The sequence below is a fragment of the Ascaphus truei genome, chromosome 6 (genome assembly GCF_040206685.1).
Source record: "Ascaphus truei isolate aAscTru1 chromosome 6, aAscTru1.hap1, whole genome shotgun sequence".
Taxonomy (NCBI): domain Eukaryota; kingdom Metazoa; phylum Chordata; class Amphibia; order Anura; family Ascaphidae; genus Ascaphus; species Ascaphus truei.
Window position 1 is genome coordinate 93,663,208 of NC_134488.1, and position 18,663 is coordinate 93,681,870.

The following is an 18,663-nucleotide window of genomic DNA, read 5'->3' on the forward strand; positions in this document are numbered from 1 at the left end:
GTATTTTACATACTTCGTAATACACAATTCTAAGAATAAATAGATGGTAGACAGCACAACACAAGAAACAGAGAGCCCCAAGCCTTACAATGAGGAAATATTCTGTTACATTATAATCTCTCAGAAAGTAGCAATCTGCCACGCCAATACTATACATTCCCTTTTTCTACCTATATAGAGATCAAGGAGCCACTATCATTGCTTCCTCTGCCACAATTAAAGGGCTCTGATCATTTCTCTGAATAGGTATTCATGCATCATATATCATAATATATATGCCATGCATGGTCCTTTTCATAAACACCCTTTTCTTAATGTTGGCCTAGAATTCTGTTTGGGTTACTTATCTTTGGGTGATTCAGGATCTGCCGCATAGATATTTTCTAAAGGTTTTATATTGGTATATGTTAATTGCACCGGATTTTTTAAATCCAGTAATTGGCCATTCCTTTTCTGCATGTTGAGCACAAAAGAGATATACATGAATTGAATGTTTTACGCTATCACCCAACAAGTTTTCTTTGCTTTTTTAGAATATTTGTAATTTATAAGCTCTATCCCAATCATTTTCTTCAGCACACTTTTGAATTCCTTGTTTCTCAGTGTATATATGACAGGGTTTAGTGTTGGTGTAACTACAGCATAGATCACAGGGATCAGTTTGTCTTGCTCCAGTGAATACTTGGACGTGGGTTTTACATACATAAAGAATGAGGCTCCAAAGAACAACGTTACAACAAGCAGGTGTGATGCACAGGTAGAGAAGGTTTTCCGTTGTCCTGCTTTAGATCTGATTTTTAGGATAGTGGAAATAATGTGGATGTAAGAGATTAAAATTAATAGGAAGGATCCAAGTCCATATACACCTCCAACAAGCAACAGAACAGTTTCATTGGTGGAGGTACTGGCAGAAGCCACCTTCAACAAAGGTGGAATATCGCAGAAAAACTGATTAATTTGATTCGATGAACAGAAGGGAAGACGGAAAGTAAGGATTGTGTGAACCATGGAGTTGAGAAAGCCACTAATCCAGGCGCTTGCTACCAATTTAATGCAAATTGTACTATCCATCACAATCGCATAACACAATGGATTGCAGATAGCTACATAACGGTCATATGCCATAACCGCTAACAAGGTACATTCTATACTGCCTAGAGCTATGAAAAAATACATCTGGGCAGCACATGCCGTGAAAGAAATTGTGTTGGTCTTTAATAGGAAGTTAAGCAGCATTTTTGGAATGGTGATCGATGTGTAGAAAATCTCAAGAAAAGACAGGTTGCTGAGGAAAAAATACATAGGAGTCTGGAGACGAGAGTCTACTGTGGTTACAGTGATGATAAGAATGTTTCCTATCAGAGTGGACACATAAAAAAACAAAAACACAATAAATAGAGTGATCTGTACTGATGGAAGGGTAGCAAATCCGAGCAAGATGAACTCATTAACCGTACTGTGATTCCTCATTTTCTCTTTGGAACTTTATTTGACCTGCAAATCAATCATGTGTGATAAGAAAAACAGAAATTACAGTGAATGTACCTCTTAGTGATCAAAGGGTTGTAATGGTGATATATTAGCAACTTTTACGCATTTTAGTACATTTTATAAATGCATCCGTGTCAAAACTCTATAAAGTAACCAAATGTACATTCTGATTTTTATTTGTTAGTTATTAGGGTGATTTAATTATATGTCAACAAAATTAATAACTGAAGTAAGAAGTGATGGCAGTTTATATTAACATATTTTAACTCTGTTTTCATCACATGCTTCTTTTAAGATATTCCAAAGAACCAGAAAAAGCATGTTTCATTATACGCCATCAAGTATATTAAGAGGACCTGTTTCCTTGTAAGGTGTATATCACAGATAACACTTCACATGCATTGTTTTAAACAACATTTAATAAACCTTGTACATAAAAAGTAAAGTATATATATATATATATATATAAAAAAAAAAAACATTCTAAGTATGGGAATATATGTTTTGGTTTGAGTCACACACAACAAAAAAACCCTTTTACATTTTTTTAATTAATTAAAAAAAAAAATCTACTGTGTGTTATATGTATCTTTACATCAGCCTATAAAAATGGAATATCCTCAACATTAACACATGCTAAATAAACCCTATATTTTTACTTTACTATGCATATGATACCTTAAGGGAGGAGTGGTTCCGTGAGTAAAGAAACTGACTGGCACTGAGTTTGAAGCAGGGGAAACTGGTTCAACTCCTGTTGTTGGCTCCTTGTGACCTTGGGCAAGTCACTTTATCTCCCTGTCCATAGGCACCAAAAACATAGATTTTAAGCTCCACAGAGCAGGGACCTGTGCCTTCAAAATGTCTCTGTAAAGCGCTGCGTAAAACTAGCAGCGCTATACAAGAACATTATTATTATATATTGTTAAAAGGCAACATTGTGTACTGTCTTGACAAAATCAGTTTAACCATATTTCAAGATGAGGCTAATGCACCAATTTTGTAATAGGAAAACCTTACCTCCTTTACTGCCAGAGATATCTGCAGTGAGGGGGTTAGTAAATAGCCCCTTATAACAACACACCTGAACCTCATAAGTGAATGCAAATTTTGCGCCATATCAGGATGAACTATATATATTAACTTAGGAAATAACTTGTACAACTTACTGCAATATTATGATGAGGTTTTGCTTGCAGATGTTGCAAAAAATATTCAGAGTTGTGCAATTCACTTTGATTAATTGCCATATTGCACAAATAAATAAAAAAAACAAGGAACTTGTCCTGCTTACAAGTTAAAACCAAAGTGCCAGAGCCTACAATTATATCATGTCAAAAATAAAGGATAATGATCATATAGACTTCTTGTCAGTGAAAATAACAATCTTCACTCATCACCACGGGATAGCTGGTGCAATGAAGCACATATTATAATTGCCTTTGTCATTCACATACAGTGTTTATTTCAGTGTTGGCTTGTACATTTATTGAACACTGTTTAATGTTTTTCAATCCCATGCTGAAGAGAACACTGTGTAAATATTTGTATGTATGATTCTCCAATGACTTATAAAACGGCAGAATCATACCTTTTAGAAAACTAATAATGCTGGAGTTGCTAAATGAAACAGAAAAGCTGTTGATTTTTTATTGCAGCCACAAAAGGGAAGATGCTTAACAAAATCCAGGTTAGGAAAATTAAGACAATATTCACATCTACAAAAGGGAATTCAAAAATATTTCCCCTTGCATTTCATCCAATGTGCATTTTATCTATGCAGTTTTTTTCATTATATGTGATATTTTAATCAAATGTAAACTAAAATAAAACTTCCCTTACCAGGTATCCGAAAATGAACCAAAGGTTGTTATAAAAGCTTGCTCCATTATTTTCATTGGATATACATGATGATCTAATAACAGTGCATTTATCACTGTTCATATAGGAGAACTAAAAACAAAGTGTATTTTCTAGCGGCTGATACACTAATCTCGTTCCAGTTGCACAAAACAGAAATGTTTTCAGCATCCAAGGTTTGATCTCTTATGCTTGCCACTACATCTATGTTCAGTGAGATTTATACACATACCGGAGACTAGCACAAAGGCTCAGGGGAGGAAAAAAAAAACATTTATTGTAATTGATGATACATTTTTAAGTACTATGGAGCATGTGTCTCCTAAAGCATTTGATGTTGCTTGAGGGAAAACCCACATCACCGTAGTAGGTAGACATGTGGGAATTTGTGTGTGAACACCATTGGGATTATTTATTAAAGTGGGATCGTCCGATTGGCACTATTGCACTTTAGTGAATAACCCCTTTTGGATGTGCAATTACATTCATGTAGGGGACCGGAATGGAATTGATGTGAGTATGCACAGGCTTCATTCATATCTAAAGGCCCAAGTACTTATCCACTACGGTTAAATCAGAACAGAATCGGATGCCATAAGTGTAGGGTGACCAGACATCACTGTTTTTAAGTGACCGTTCCTGCTGTTTTTTTAAATGTCCCGGTTTTTGCAGAGAGGCACAGGGGCTGCAGTGCGCAATCTCTCCGTGGGGGGGAAAGGGGGGGACACTAAAAGTGTTATTGAACGGCGCTTTCACAAAGTATAATAAATTGTATTGTACTGTATGTCTTTATTTATATAGCGCCATTAATGAACATAGCGCTTCACAGTAGTAATACACGTGGTTATCAAATAAATAAAAGATAATATAAATAACAGGTCATGCGAGTAAGTGCTACAGGCATAAAAGTAACATTAAGGAAGAGGAGTCCCTGCTCCGAGGAGCTTACAGTCTAATTGGATATTAGGGAGAACGTACAGAGACACTAGGAGGGAGTTCTGGTAAGTGCGTCTGCAGGGGGCCAAGCTTTATGTATCATGTGTCCATTATAATCCACAGTGCTATTCAAATGCTTCTTTAAGCAAGTGTGTCTTAAGGTAGGTCTTAAAGGTGGATAGAGAAGGTGTTAGTTGGGTATTGAGGGCATTCCAAGGGTGCGGGGCAGTCAGTGAGAAAGGTTTAAGGCGGGAGAGGGCTTTAGATACAAAGGGGGTAGAAAGAAGACATCCTTGAGAAGAACGCAAGAGTCTGGATGGTGCATAACGAGTAATTAGGGCTGAGATGTACGGAGGGACAGAAGAGTGTAACGCTTTAAAAGTGAGGAGAAGAATTGAGTGTGAGATGCGGGATTTGATCGGAAGCCAGGAGAGGGATTTCATGAGGGGAGACGCTGAGACAGATCTGGGAAAGAGTAGAGTGATTCTGGCAGCAGCGTTTAGGATAGATTGTAGGGGAGACAGGTGAGAGGCAGGAAGGCCGGACAGCAGAAATTGTGAATAAATGATGTAAGTGAAGTGAATAAATGACACTAGTAAAGTGATATCAATAAATGTTTGGGTGATGGAAAATGCTCTAAACAACCTCTGGTGGGGACTTGTTTCCAAAGGTCCCCTCCACGTACAAACTATCCACAGATTCCAGAGGGAGCACAATCAACCCAAAAAAGGAAGAAAAATATAGTGCGCACAGATATATCAGGTTGCTTGTAAGTGAAATCTTTGTTCATACTGTATGTGTCACCTACTTACAGTGTGTAAGTCTCAATAAAGCCTATCCCAAAACTGTGGCAGTATTGTTTCTTCTTGTACAGATGTTGGAAGTGTACCTCAGGGTAAAGGAATGAAAATTTTATGTGAAAATAAATAATCTGGGTAAATTTACAAAAATAAAAATAAAAAAACCCATTTGACCTGTGTCAGGACATCCTGAAATTCTCTTGGAACATTTCACAGCCTCAATGAAATGCAACCTTAGTCTACAAAACACTGGCAATGTTTCTGCATGGTGCAGATCAAAGATGGAAGGTTCATAAAAGAAGGTATGTACTCAATGTACTCACATTTTGTACATCAGTAATCCTCATTTTATCTTATGTGCATTTTTATCATGTACAAGCGCCGATTGCACATGCGCACAAGCAGCTGACAAGTGCCGATCATGCATGCGCACGAGCAGCCGTTCGCGCAGTTGGCAAGCGTCGACTGCGCATGCATGATATTTGTCCTGGTTTTTGCCAGGACAAATATGGTCACCCTAGGGAGGGGAAGTGTCATGATAATGTCATGAGATATTGGGTATTTTTAATCCCTTTGGTGCTTGAGGGGTTAATGAGCTACACTTGTGTAACAAAATACCAAATGCTGGGTTTGAAACTGGTCAGGACTGTTTGTCTGCTCTGAATTTCAAAGGAACTTACTTGGGGCGGGGGTCCATCCTGGATAGCCCACTCAAGGTGTCAATTGTTTTAATCAAAGAAGAGCAGCTTCAAAGTATTCTGTAGAAAGGGGTGGGCTTAAGGCACCATAATAAGAAAGTATTGTATCTAAGTCTGGGGGAGATTGTTACTGGGCAGATCTGACTAGGGGCATGCTTGGAAAGCATGACAGACCTCATCTTCTGAACCAGCGCCTCTCTGGGAAAAGTCCATAGCATGTGGTAATGTACTGTATAGGATTTTCTGTTTTACCCCTTTTATTTTAAGAAGCTGCTCTGCCTTATATTGTAATTGTATGCTCTTTTTGTAATACCTTTTCTGTAATTCAAGCACTGTATTTTTAAATACATTAAACCATTTAATAAGTAATGCTTTGGGCTCTGAATGAACTTTGTGCACGCTGGAGAGAATAACTTGCTAAATTTAGGCACATGTTACTACAACTGATTTTGTGTTAGAGTGCATAGTTTTTCCTATAATAAACAGGGACCTGAGGCCCTGGTGGATATTTTAGTCTAAGATCTTTTATCATATCTGCATAACCTCAGGTGGTGGCAGTGGATGGTTATGATGTGCTATTGAGTGGGGGGTTAATACTAACTCGCGGGTTCTTTGCAGAGGAGAAAGGGGGGTTGCTAGAGAAGCCTTTGTGTATTAACCCTGGTTGCATATCTAAAGTCACGTGCTCACTTGTGTGCTGATCGTGGCGGTGGTATATTGGGACGGCGTGAGGAGAGATACAACCCATTTGAGGGACCCCTGAGTGGGTGAAGAGTGGGTACGCTTGCCAGCGTCGGTATTAACCCTTGTTCCGTCTGCAGGTCACGTGCTAGCAGGGGGTTGTACGTGACAAATTGTGGCATAGCGGTGGGATAACAATTTGTAATTTTGTTAATATCAGAGCTTTTTAGTGGTTTGCGTTTACGCCTGTGGGATAAACGAAACATTAAAAAGTGACTGACCTGTGTGAGTCTTGCGAGAGATCACAGCTCAGTACCCCAAAGCGATTACTCTCTGCTATTTTTATAAAACATACAAGCAGACAGTTTTGTTCCCCCCCTCTTGTTTTTCTTTTGCTATCTTTTTATTTTGAGTAAAGTGTAGTGAATATGGCTGCTTTATACCGACGCCAGACAAAAGAGGCACTGATGGTTCTGTGTGAGGAGCGTGATCTCCAAGGTCTGGGTAAAAATAAAGAAGAGCTCGTACAAATCTTGCTGGAGAAAGATACTGAGCAAGATGCTACACTGGGCCAGGATGACCACAGCAGCGGAACGGAGGGTGGCTTAGCCCTGGAAATTGCCCACGGGTCAAGGAACCCAGGACTATCATATTCTGAGGACTCCAGCAGTTCTCAGCCTGCCAGTGCCTTGGATGTGTACTTACAAACTACTCTCAAGTACCTAGGACCAGCAGATGACGCAATGCGATTGCAGCTCATCATCCAGTTCCAAGAGCGCAAAGCAGAAAGAGAAAGACAAGCTGCAGAAAGAGAAAGGCAAGCTGCAGAACGTGACGCAGCGAGATATGCTGCAGAACGTGACACAGCGAGATATGCTGTAGAACGTGACGCAGCGAGATATGCTGCAGAACGGGAGGATGCGAGATACGCGGCGGACCTAAGACACCAGCTGGAACTTGCCAAGCTCCAGAGGGAACCGCCAGCACCCAGCAGCGGAGATTCCAGCCCATCCAGGCCACGAATGGAGCATTTCCCCAGCCTGGCGAAAGATGGGGATCTGGACACTTTCCTGCAGGGGTTTGAAAAAACCTGCAGGCAGCATCAGTTGCCATGTGCCCGGTGGGCGGCATATCTTACACCCACCCTGAATGAAAGAGCCATGAATGTCGTCGCAGATTTGCCGGAGCACCTGGACCAAGATTACGAGGCCATCAAAGCTGCATTGCTGCACCGTTTCAACGTCACCCCTGAAACCCACAGGCAAAAGTTCAGGGCCCTTCAGCACGAGGGTCCCGGCGGCTTCTCTGAGCTGGTGGGGGTCTGACATCTCTGTGCAAGCAATGGGTTGGAGGGCTGGAAGTTGAAAGCTTTGAGGTGTTATTGGATCTTGTGGTTCATGAACAATTTTTAACCCTGTGCCCACCTGAAGTGAGAAGGTGGGTTAAGGACCGAGATCCTAAGTCAGCCACAGAGGCCGGCAAGCTTGCAGATTCATATGTGGCTAACCGGAATCCAGAGGTTAACAAGGGGGTCCCGGGATGGAAGGGGGGAATCCGCCCACCTGGACAGGGAGATACCCGCCAGTGTTTTACCTGTCAAAAGCAGGGGCACATCAGCCTCGACTGCCCAGACCGGATGAAGCCCGCCGCTGCCTCTGGAGAGGATCACCCCTCGGGAGCACGCCTAGGGGCTTGTGTGGTATCTGGGTCGCGAGAAAACAGAGGTGCCCACATGCAATCCGTCCTGGTGGGTCAGAAACTCACCCAAGGACTGAGAGACTCTGGCGCTACCCTTACCTTGGTGCGGCCAGGGCTGGTGCGGCCTGAGCAAATCATTGCTGGGAGGGTTCTGCATATGGGGGTGGCGGGAGGAGGCCGCCACGTTTTGCCGGTGGCAAAGGTATACTTTAATTGGGGTGCTGGGCAGGGAGTGCGGGAGGTGGGAGTAATGAATGATATTCCTGCTAATGTGTTGCTAGGTAATGATCTTGGAAAGATGGTTACCTACTATGAGACCGCTGTGACCCAACCAGCTCAGGGACCCGCCGTACAGTTCCAGGTACTAACACACGCTGGGTACTGGGGAAGGGTGACTGACAGGGGTCGCACCGGAGTAGGGGGCGTGTGGGAGCCTCTCCATACCATCTCTCCCCATAAGCCCGACCGTCTACCAGGGAAAGAGAGAGAGGGGCTGGGAGAGACGTATACAGCCAGACCATGAGGCACAGGGACAGTCAGCGGAGGGAAGAGAGAAAGAAGCTGGGGAGAGAGATATACCACAGGACAGCGTGGCACAGGGACCGCCCGCAGAGGGAAACAGGAGCGAGGCTGGGAGAGATATATCTACCCCAAGAGAAAGCAAGACAGCGAGGCACAGGGACAGTCCGCAGAGGGAAGAGAGAGTGAGGTGGGGGCAGATATATCCAGCAGGGAAAAGCAAGACAGCAAGGCACAGGGACAGGCCGCAGAGGGAAGAGAAAGCGAGGCTGAGGGAGATATATCCAGCAAGAAAGAGCAAAACAGCGAGGCACAGGGACAGGCCGCAGAGGGAAGAGAAAGCGTGGCTGAGGGAGATATATACCAGAAGAGAAAGCAAGACAGCGAGGCACAGGGACAGGCCGCAAAGGGAAGAGAGAGCGAGGCTGGGGGAGATATATACCACAAGAGAAAGCAAGACAACGAGGCACAGGGACAGGCCGCAGAGGGAAGAGAGAGCGAGGCGGGGGGAGATATATACCACAAGAAAGAGCAAAACAGCGAGGCAGAGGAAAGGGTAAAGGTTTTATTTGTTTGAGCGCGGGACTAGCATGTAAGCCAGTCCCTTCGCTCATCTTAAGGAGGGAGATGTCATGATAATGTCATGTCATGAGATATTGGGTATTTTTAATCCCTTTGGTGCTTGAGGGGTTAATGAGCTACACTTGTGTAACAAAATACCAAATGCTGGGTTTGAAACTGGTCAGGACTGTTTGTCTGCTCTGAATTTCAAAGGAACTTACTTGGGGCGGGAGTCCATCCTGGATAGCCCACTCAAGGTGTCAATTGTTTTAATCAAAGAAGAGCAGCTTCAAAGTATTCTGTAGAAAGGGGTGGGCTTAAGGCACCATCATAAGAAAGTATTGTATCTAAGTCTGGGGGAGATTGTTACTGGGCAGATCTGACTAGGGGCATGCTTGGAATGCATGACAGACCTCATCTTCTGAACCAGCGCCTCTCTGGGAAAAGTCCATTGCATGTGGTAATGTACTGTATAGGATTTTCTGTTTTACCCCTTTTATTTTAAGAAGCTGCTCTGCCTTATATTGTAATTGTATGCTTATTTTGTAATACCTTTTCTGTAATTCAAGCACTGTATTCTTAAATATGTTAAACCATTTAATAAGTAATGCTTTGGGCTCTGAATGAACTTTGTGCACGCTGGAGAGAATAACTTGCTAAATTCAGGCACATGTTACTACAACTGATTTTGTGTTAGAGTGCATAGTTTTTCCTATAATAAACAGGGACCTGAGGCCCTGGCGGATATTTTAGTCTAAGATCTTTTATCATATCTGCATAACCTCAGGTGGTGGCAGTGGATGGTTATGATGTGCTATTGAGTGAGGGGTTAATACTAACTCGCGGGTTCTTTGCAGAGGAGAAAGGGGGGTTGCTAGAGAAGCCTTTGTGTATTAACCCTGGTTGCATATCTAAAGTCACGTGCTCTCTTGTGTGCTGATCGTGGCGGTGGTATATTGGGACGGCGTGAGGAGAGATACAACCCATTTGAGGGACCCCTGAGTGGGTGAAGAGTGGGTACGCTTGCGAGCGTCGGTATTAACCCTTGTCCCGTATGCAGGTCACGTGCTAGCAGGGGGTCGTACATGACAGGAAGAGAAGGGGAGGGGGAGAGAGACTGGAGGAGAAAGAGATAAAGTGTGTGTGTATTTTTATTTATCCAATTGGGGGTGATGGGGGTTTAAGAGAAATCTGGGGGAAGGAGAGAGAGACTGGGGAAGGAGAAACACTGAGGGGAAGAAAAGAGAAGGGGAGAGGGAGAAAAATACTGGGGAAGGAGGAAAAACACTGAGGGAAAGGAGAGACACTGAAGGGAAGGAGAGACACTGAAGGGACGGAAAGAGAGAAACTGCTGGGGGGGACGGGGACAGAGACACTGGTAGGAAGGAAAGAGACACTGGTAGGAAGGAAAGAGAGACACTGGGGGAAGGATAGAGACACCGGGAGAGAGAGACACCGGGAGAAAGGGAAAGAGAGACTAAGGGAAGGTGACAGAGACGGGGGGGGGGGGGTGTGGGGGGAGGGAGAGATCACAGAGCAGGAGAAAAACAGCCAGGCACACGGTCTTGCAAAAGGAGCGGTTTAATAGCAAATCCAATGTTTGGACTGCATAAGCAGTCTTTGTGGGGGGAGAGACACTGGTAGGAGAAGAAAGAGACACTGAGGCGGGTGGGGGGAGAGAGGCACACTGGTGGGGAGGGTGAGAGCCACCGGGAGGAAGAGAGAGACACTGAGGTGGTGTGGGGGGAGAGAGACACACTGGTGGTGGTGGGAGGGAGCCACCGGGAGGAAGAGAGAGAGACACTGGGGGAAGAGAGAGACACTGGGAGGAAGAGAGAGAAAAAGAGATACTTGGAGGAAGAGAGAGAGACACACTGGGAGGAACAGAGAGAGAGATACACTGGGAGCAACAGAGAGAGAGATACACTGGGAGGAACAGAGAGAGAGAGACACTGGGAGGAACAGAGAGAGACACTTGGAGGAACAGAGAGAGAGATACACTGGGAGGAGCAGAGAGATACACTGGGAGGAAGTGAGAGACATTGGGAGAGAGATACTGGGAGGAAGAGAGAGACACTGGGGAGAGAGAGAGACACACACTGGGGACACAGAAAGAGACACGGGAGAGATACACTGGGAGGAGAGAGACACTGGGTGGGGGTGGAGAGGCACTGGTGGGGGAGGGAGGGAGACACTGGGATGAAGAGAGAGAAGGAGAGAGAGATACACAGGGAGGGAGGGAGAGATATATACACAAGGAGGAAGAGAGGAGAGACACTGGACGGAAGGAAAGAGACACGAAGGAAACAGAAACACTGGGGAGAGAGAAAAACACTGGGGGGGGGAAGAGATTGAGACAATGGGGGAAAAAGACATGGGGAAAGGGGAGAGGGACTGAGAAGGGGAAACGGGAGAAAGACTTGAGGAGAGGGGGAGAGATGAAAGAGAATGGGGGAAGGGAGAGAGAGAGAAACTGGGGAGAAACACGGGGGGGAGAGAGAGAGAGACTGGGGGAGAAAGACTTGGGGAAAGGGGGAGAGACTCTGGGAAGGGGGAAGGGGAGAAAGACTTGGGGAGAGGGGGAGAGAGACTCTGGGAAGGGGAAAGAGGAACAGAGGGGACAGAGAGACACTGGGAGGAACAGAGGGGAGAGAGTGAGAGACACTGGGAGGAACAGAGGGGAAAGCGTGAGAGATACTGGGAGGAACAGAGGGGAGAGCGTGAGAGACACTGAGAGGAACAGAGGGGAAAGCGTGAGAGATACTGGGAGGAACAGAGGGGAGAGCGTGAGAGACACTGAGAGGCACAGAGGGGAGAGAGTGAGAGACACTGGGAGGAACAGAGGGGAAAGCGTGAGAGATACTGGGAGGAACAGAGGGGAAAGCGTGAGAGATACTGGGAGGAACAGAGGGGAGAGCGTGAGAGACACTGAGAGGCACAGAGGGGAGAGCGTGAGAGACACTGGGAGGAACAGAGGGGAGAGAGGGAGTGAAACGGAGTAACAGAGGGGGGAGAGAGACAGACACTGGGAGGAACAGAGGGGAGATAGAGAGAGAGACAGTGGGAGGAACAGAGGGGGAGAGAGACAGACAGACACTGGGAGGAACAGAGGGGAGATAGAGAGAGAGACAGTGGGAGGAACAGAGGGAAGAGAGAGAGACACTGTGAGGAATATAGGGGAGAGAAAGAGAGACACTGGGAGGAACAGAGTGGGGAGAGCGAGACAGGCACTGGGAGGGACAGAGAGGAGAGAGACAGACAGATACTGGGAGGAACAGAGTGGGGAGAGAGACAGACACTGGGAGGAACAGAGAGGAGAGAGACAGACACTGGGAGGAACAGAGGGGAGAGAAGGAGACAGACACTGGGAGGAACAGAGGGGAGAGAGAGACAGACACTGGGAGGAACAGAGGGGAGAGAGAGACAGACACTGGGAGGAACAGAGGGGAGAGAGAGACAGACACTGGGAGGAACAGAGGGGGGAGAGAGAGAGACAGACACTGGGAGGAACAGAGGGGGGAGAGAGAGAGACAGACACTGGGAGGAACATTGGGGAGAGAGAGACAGACACTGGGAGGAACATAGGGGAGAGAGAGACTGGGAGGAACAGAGGGGAGAGAGACTGGGAGGAACATAGGGGAGAGAGACTGGGAGGAACAGAGGGGAGAGAGAGACAGACACTGAGAGGAACAGAGGGGAGAGAGAGACTGGGAGGAACAGAGGGGAGAGAGACTGGGAGGAACAGAGGGGAGAGAGACTGGGAGGAACAGAGGGGAGATAGACTGGGAGGAACAGAGGCGAGAGAGACTGGTAGGAACAGAGGGGAGAGAGACTGGGAGGAACAGAGGCGAGAGAGAGACTGGGAGGAACAGAGAGGATATATTATAATATTTATTTTTAAGTGATCTGGTCATCCTGCATAAGTGGAGGACATTAGGGTTTACGTCTCCCAATCATACAGTTCTTAGATTAAACAATTGCAATCATGGCTTATACATACAAATAATCTGGGATGTTGCGTTGTAATTACTGCATGATATTTAAACTGATGGATAGGGTACATGACTAAACCGATTTGTGTCTCACCAAAAATACACAATGCTAATTTTGTAAAAGTAAATAGTAAAGCAGTAACAGATGCCTACTGTTTGTGGAGTACAATCTTGTTTTCACCTATTCCCAGATGCCAGCAGCTGCCAGTTTGTCTCTTGGTGTTTGAAGATCCCATTGGACATTAACTGTGTAAATACATATTCTTTTATAGAAATTGTGACTTTATGCATAAATTGTATTCGAATACAGGAAATAATGTCCTGCAGCTTTTATGCCCAGATAAATATTGCTAACAAATGTATGCATGGATTATTTCCTTGTGGGTTTATTAAGGAATTCAGAATATATAGTACAGTCTCTGAATCGCTGTGCTTTCTGTATTTCAATTTGCTGATAAAACCTTTTTTTTTTATCATACCCACCCCCCACCACCTCCCCCACACTCCAGCCCATTATCTCTATAATCCACACAAAAATAGGAGCGTATGGAAAGAAAACAGAAAACCCAAAATGAATGCACAAAATATTTATATGTTAAAAATAAAGAACATAAAACATAGGCAAAAATACATAAAGCAAAAATACACTTACATAAAAGGTTGATCACATTGATCCTATGGTCCGAGATACACACAGAGGGTCCGGCTCCATTGGCCAGAGCCCCACGATCAGAAAATCCTCAGTTGTTACTAAGAATGAGTCCAATATAGATGGCATAAAAATCTGGAACTCCAAAAAAGATCTCTGTCGGCGTCCTCGTGGAATTTGTGCACCTACAGTTTACCTCTACAGTAAGGTAACTTTGATACTGACTTTGGCCAGATTTTAATTGCTCACAAAAGCATATGCTTTATTTAACCCCTTCAGGGCTTTCTCACATTTTTCACTAGTCCATGGGGCAATAATTACATATATTCAGTGTAGGTACCTGCAAAATTTGGTTATGCCTTGACGTGGCTGCAGGGTTATAACGCGTTGCCCAAAGGGTTTAACAAAATAACCCTTATTCATGAGATCACTCTTTTATTTGAGTCTAATTGGTAGCAGTGCAGAAATCGTTCCTTTTGTTTTAAAATGGAATGTATTTAGCTATAAACATGATATGAACGTGATAATCATGTTCAATTTGGATCAAGAGAACACCAAGGCCATTAGGAGAGAGCATTGTATGGACACAGGACTGATAAGGGGAGGCGAATTGGGGTCAGCTGGGGGTAATGTTCACTTGTTTTTTGACTTGTTATTCACTTGTTATTCACCTGTTTATGGGTAATTGTTAAGGATATATATACTGGGTAGATCTTGATTTATGTATGCCTAGTCACTTGATAAAGATCATAAGGTCGAAACGTTGTGTGGCACAATAACTTTTCTTATTCAGAAATCCGTGGAGCGCTGGATCCCTTCTTTTCCTCCATTAGGAGAGAGTGGCATGACAGGAGGCCAGAGTGACCTCTGGACAAGAATCTTATAGGAAGGAGGGAAGGAAAAGGCATGGATGGTAAGTGAATGGTAATAGGAAGGGGTGTTGTTGGGATATTTAAGGTATGGAGTGTGATCCACAGATGGAGCCAATGGATGACCTCTCAACCATTTGCTATAGACCCATGGCTGTATTTGCTGAATAAAGTCTTGGAGATATTCTCCAGAAATGAGAATACACGTATAGCACAGATAGTCACGGCTGTCAGATGCGTGATAGCAGCCCACTGGATGAAGCAAACAGTACCATCTATCTCTCAAATTAGAAATAAAATATGGTTTGCATGCCAGATGAACAATCTCACCTGTCTAGTTACTGATAACTATCACAATTATTTTCGGGTCTGGCAGCCGTGGCTTGAATTCAGCAGAGATACTGAGAGCTCTCCCCCAATCACATACTGATATAAGGGACGGAATAGGCCCAAGGCCCCTGAGAAGATAGAAGTCCCAGGGATGACAAACCCAAGCCGCACTTTTCAAAAGTAGAAATTTAATTATTGAAACTCGTACCACAATAAAATCGGGGCACGACCGGCTGGAGATAGACCTGGTCACCAGGTGGAGGAGGATGTCTTCTCAAAACCATTCAGGCCCTCAGTGAATAATATAGTGGAATAACTTTATGATATATTCTTGCTTCTTGATATTAAAACTCTGTACCCTCCCTACCCCCCACCCATGTTATATTTGTACCCCTACCTGATTTGTATGAAAAATGAATACAAATTGAGAGGAAAAAAATTAGATAGGGGCTGTAATCTGTTACCAGGTCCTGGTTAATTTCCTTGTTTTTGTTTTCTTTTACCCATAACTTGTAGCTGATGTGTTTTATTGAGGTGGAAGGTTGTGTCAATAGAATGGCAGTTTCAATAATCCAAAGGACTGAGGGCTATTGCACATAGCAAAACAAACTGAACTTAAAAAAATACAAGTACTAGACCATCTGCAGACCTGCAGTGTGAAAGCACCTATATTGGTATGGAGATTTTTTTATATTTATACAATTATGCAATTGGCAAATATTGATATTACTTAAGCTCCTCTGGGCAGGGTCTCCGTTTGCCTTCTCATTTACTTACTGCTCTTACCCAAATTTGTTATACTTTATTTTCCCTGCATTGATATTTTGTAAATCAAAATCTATCCTTCTTACATGGGAGACAGTATATCACCCCTTTTAAAGTGGGAGTAAGCTGCCATAAAGGGGGACTATATAGTGCCCTAATGATTACATACAGCTGCTTTTATATGTACCCATGTTCTCATTAAGAGTTTGCTTTCAATATACAATACTGTAATTCAATACATTTCCAATTATGGAGCCTGGTCTAGAAATTGGTCCAAAATGCAACATACTGTAACCAAAGCTTCTTGTTCTATAGTAAGTGATTACCCTTTCTGTGCTCCACAATCTGTTTCTGGCACCTCCAGCTCTAAAGCTATTAAGAATAATATATGTAAAACATTTGCATCACTTAGCAAAATTTCGGTGTTTACAAACTGTTTATTAATACAAAATAAAGCACATACTGTATGATAATGCAATGTTGAAATGTATAAATGTTGCCTTTCTTAAAAATAAAAAGCTGCCAGGTCAGAGCTGGTGTTACAGTACCTTGTAATTTCTTAAATGTTTTGTATACAGTATGAATAATACATATTTTATACGCAGCTCACAAAATGCGTTAACTGGGGCCTGGTGCAGTTTGAAAGTATTTACTCCTTTTTATGACTAAAGTGTCATTGCAAAGATGTTTTCAGTTTCTTGTCAACAGACCCACACAAACAAAGATCATTTTGTCTGGAATTTAGCTGCAGCTGTATTTTCATAGCAGAGAGAACCTGCATACAACAAAACCTCAAATTCATGTTTACTGCAAACAAGTTTAGGGGAGGAGAACTGGTTTGTTATTGGTACACACATACTGTACATCTCAGAGTTCACTAATGTGAAATCATATTTTAAAAGTAATGTTTCCCAAACAAAGCTTTTTTCAGGGCCCGCTTTACCTCTTTGTTTCTCAAGCAGTAGATAACAGGGTTAAATAAAGGCGTTAGAACACTGTATAATATAGATGACAGTCGTTCAATGTCAAATGAATCTCCAGGAGTAGGACCAATGTAGTTAAAATTTGCAGTGACGTAAAACACTATAACAACAATGAGGTGAGAGGAACATGTGGAGAAGGCTTTCTGCCTTCCTGCAGCAGAGCGGATTTTTAAGACAGTGGAAATTATACGTATATAAGACACCATCACAAATACAAAAGGCGTCATCCCCAGGAAAACACTGACAATATACAACAGCATCTGACTGGTGTGTGTATCTGTGCAAGAGGCTTTTAACAGTGGAGGTACATCACAGAAGAAGTGATTGACCTGTCTAGCTCCACAGAAGGACAGTTTGGATGTTATCAGGGTGTGAAGTACAGAGTTCAAGAAGCCACTGATCCACGATGCTGCAACCAGGTGGGAGCAGAGCTGCTTGTTCATGATGAGGGGATACTGTAGGGGCTTGCATATTGCCACATATCTGTCATATGCCATGGCTGCAAGCAAAAGGCACTCGGATCCTCCAAGTGAGACAAAAAAATACAGCTGTGTAATGCATCTGCGGAAGGAGATCATTCTGTTGCCCGTTATAGAGTTGAACAGCATAGCAGGAAGTGTGACTGAAGAATAACAGATATCTAAGATGGACAAATAGCTGAGGAAAAAGTACATTGGTGTCTGGAGATGGAAATCCATCTGAACAATGCTAAAGATGGCGAAATTCCCCATCAGAATCATTGTATAAATCACTGCTATTAGAAGAGACAGTACAAAATGCCCCTCTGAAAAGCCTAGCAGAGTAAAATCTCTGAAAGAGGTTTGATTTTTCATTGTCATCCAATCAGTGGCCAATACCTACGGAAACAAGACCAAAAGGAAAATGATAACAACGCAATACTGAAATAGTTGATTGTTAAGTGTGCATTCTGAAAATCTTGATTTTCTTGGTGTAATTTTAAACACACTCTTTCATGCTCTCCACACTGAATCTGCTTATTTCTTTTTGTGGCATTCTGAATATATCTTCTTGTATTGTTTGGGTTGTGTAAATGGTTGTAGTTTCTCATCATAGAACAACTTGTATAAGCGCCCACAGTGTATACAACACTTTACAAAAGGTGTGTGTGGATACTATGTAGTCTCAATTCGTATATAGGTGTAACGGGTATTCCACCCCACCCAATCGCATATATAGTGTGGGTGCGTAGAACATGCGGTGTTACCGGTGTGGTGCGTATACCTGCAGGCTCACAGGAGGTCTGAGCCTCCGCTAGTGAGAGCCTGGGGTGAATCCTCTGGAACGTATCTTCTTTCAGCGCCTCCACCTATGTAGGATTCTAGGGAAGTGTAGAATGACCCTACATAGGAACCCACTCAGAAACCACACACACAGTGATTATATAACTAAGGACTTTACTAACAAATAATAATAACCTGTGTCCCTCTCACTAGGAGACACTAACAGTGACGTCTCGCAGGACGATTCCCCAACACTAGGTGATCCCACCCAGTGTCCCAAGAACCCCACCCAATGTCCCATACTCCTACAGAGATAGTCAATGGGTGACTGCGCAGTCACTAAGAACCTCTAGGCCTGATGGTGCACATATGATGGTATAATACCTGCCGAGCACTCCGGTGCTCGGGTCAGCAACAATCTTCTCAAAGGATCAGTCGTGTGATGAATCCGTCTGATCCTCCAACCAAACTCCTTGCACGTGCGAACCGCCAGGGGCGATCCTATTCGTACGAAAGTCTCTGTGGACCCCAACGGGGGTCCAACCGCTCCACAGGAACAGCAGCAGCCGCTGTGTCCCTATCTATATAAG

The 18,663-nt window shown here is 43.7% G+C and overlaps 2 protein-coding genes across 2 annotated transcripts; both read right to left on the minus strand.

Annotated features, from left to right (window-relative positions):
* Window positions 1–250: 250 nt before the first annotated feature.
* On the minus strand, window positions 251–1,482 carry LOC142498121 (olfactory receptor 5V1-like). Its single transcript, XM_075606627.1, has 2 exons — window positions 565–1,482; window positions 251–316 (listed from the first exon to the last, which is right to left on the minus strand). The coding sequence occupies exons 1-2, from the start codon at window positions 1,468–1,470 to the stop codon at window positions 251–253; spliced, it is 972 nt and encodes a 323-aa protein (XP_075462742.1). The 5' UTR covers window positions 1,471–1,482.
* Window positions 1,483–16,744: 15,262 nt separating this feature from the next.
* LOC142498122 (olfactory receptor 5V1-like) lies at window positions 16,745–17,671 on the minus strand. The gene has a single exon (XM_075606629.1). The coding sequence runs from the start codon at window positions 17,669–17,671 to the stop codon at window positions 16,745–16,747; it is 927 nt and encodes a 308-aa protein (XP_075462744.1).
* Between the last annotated feature and the right edge of the window lie 992 nt (window positions 17,672–18,663).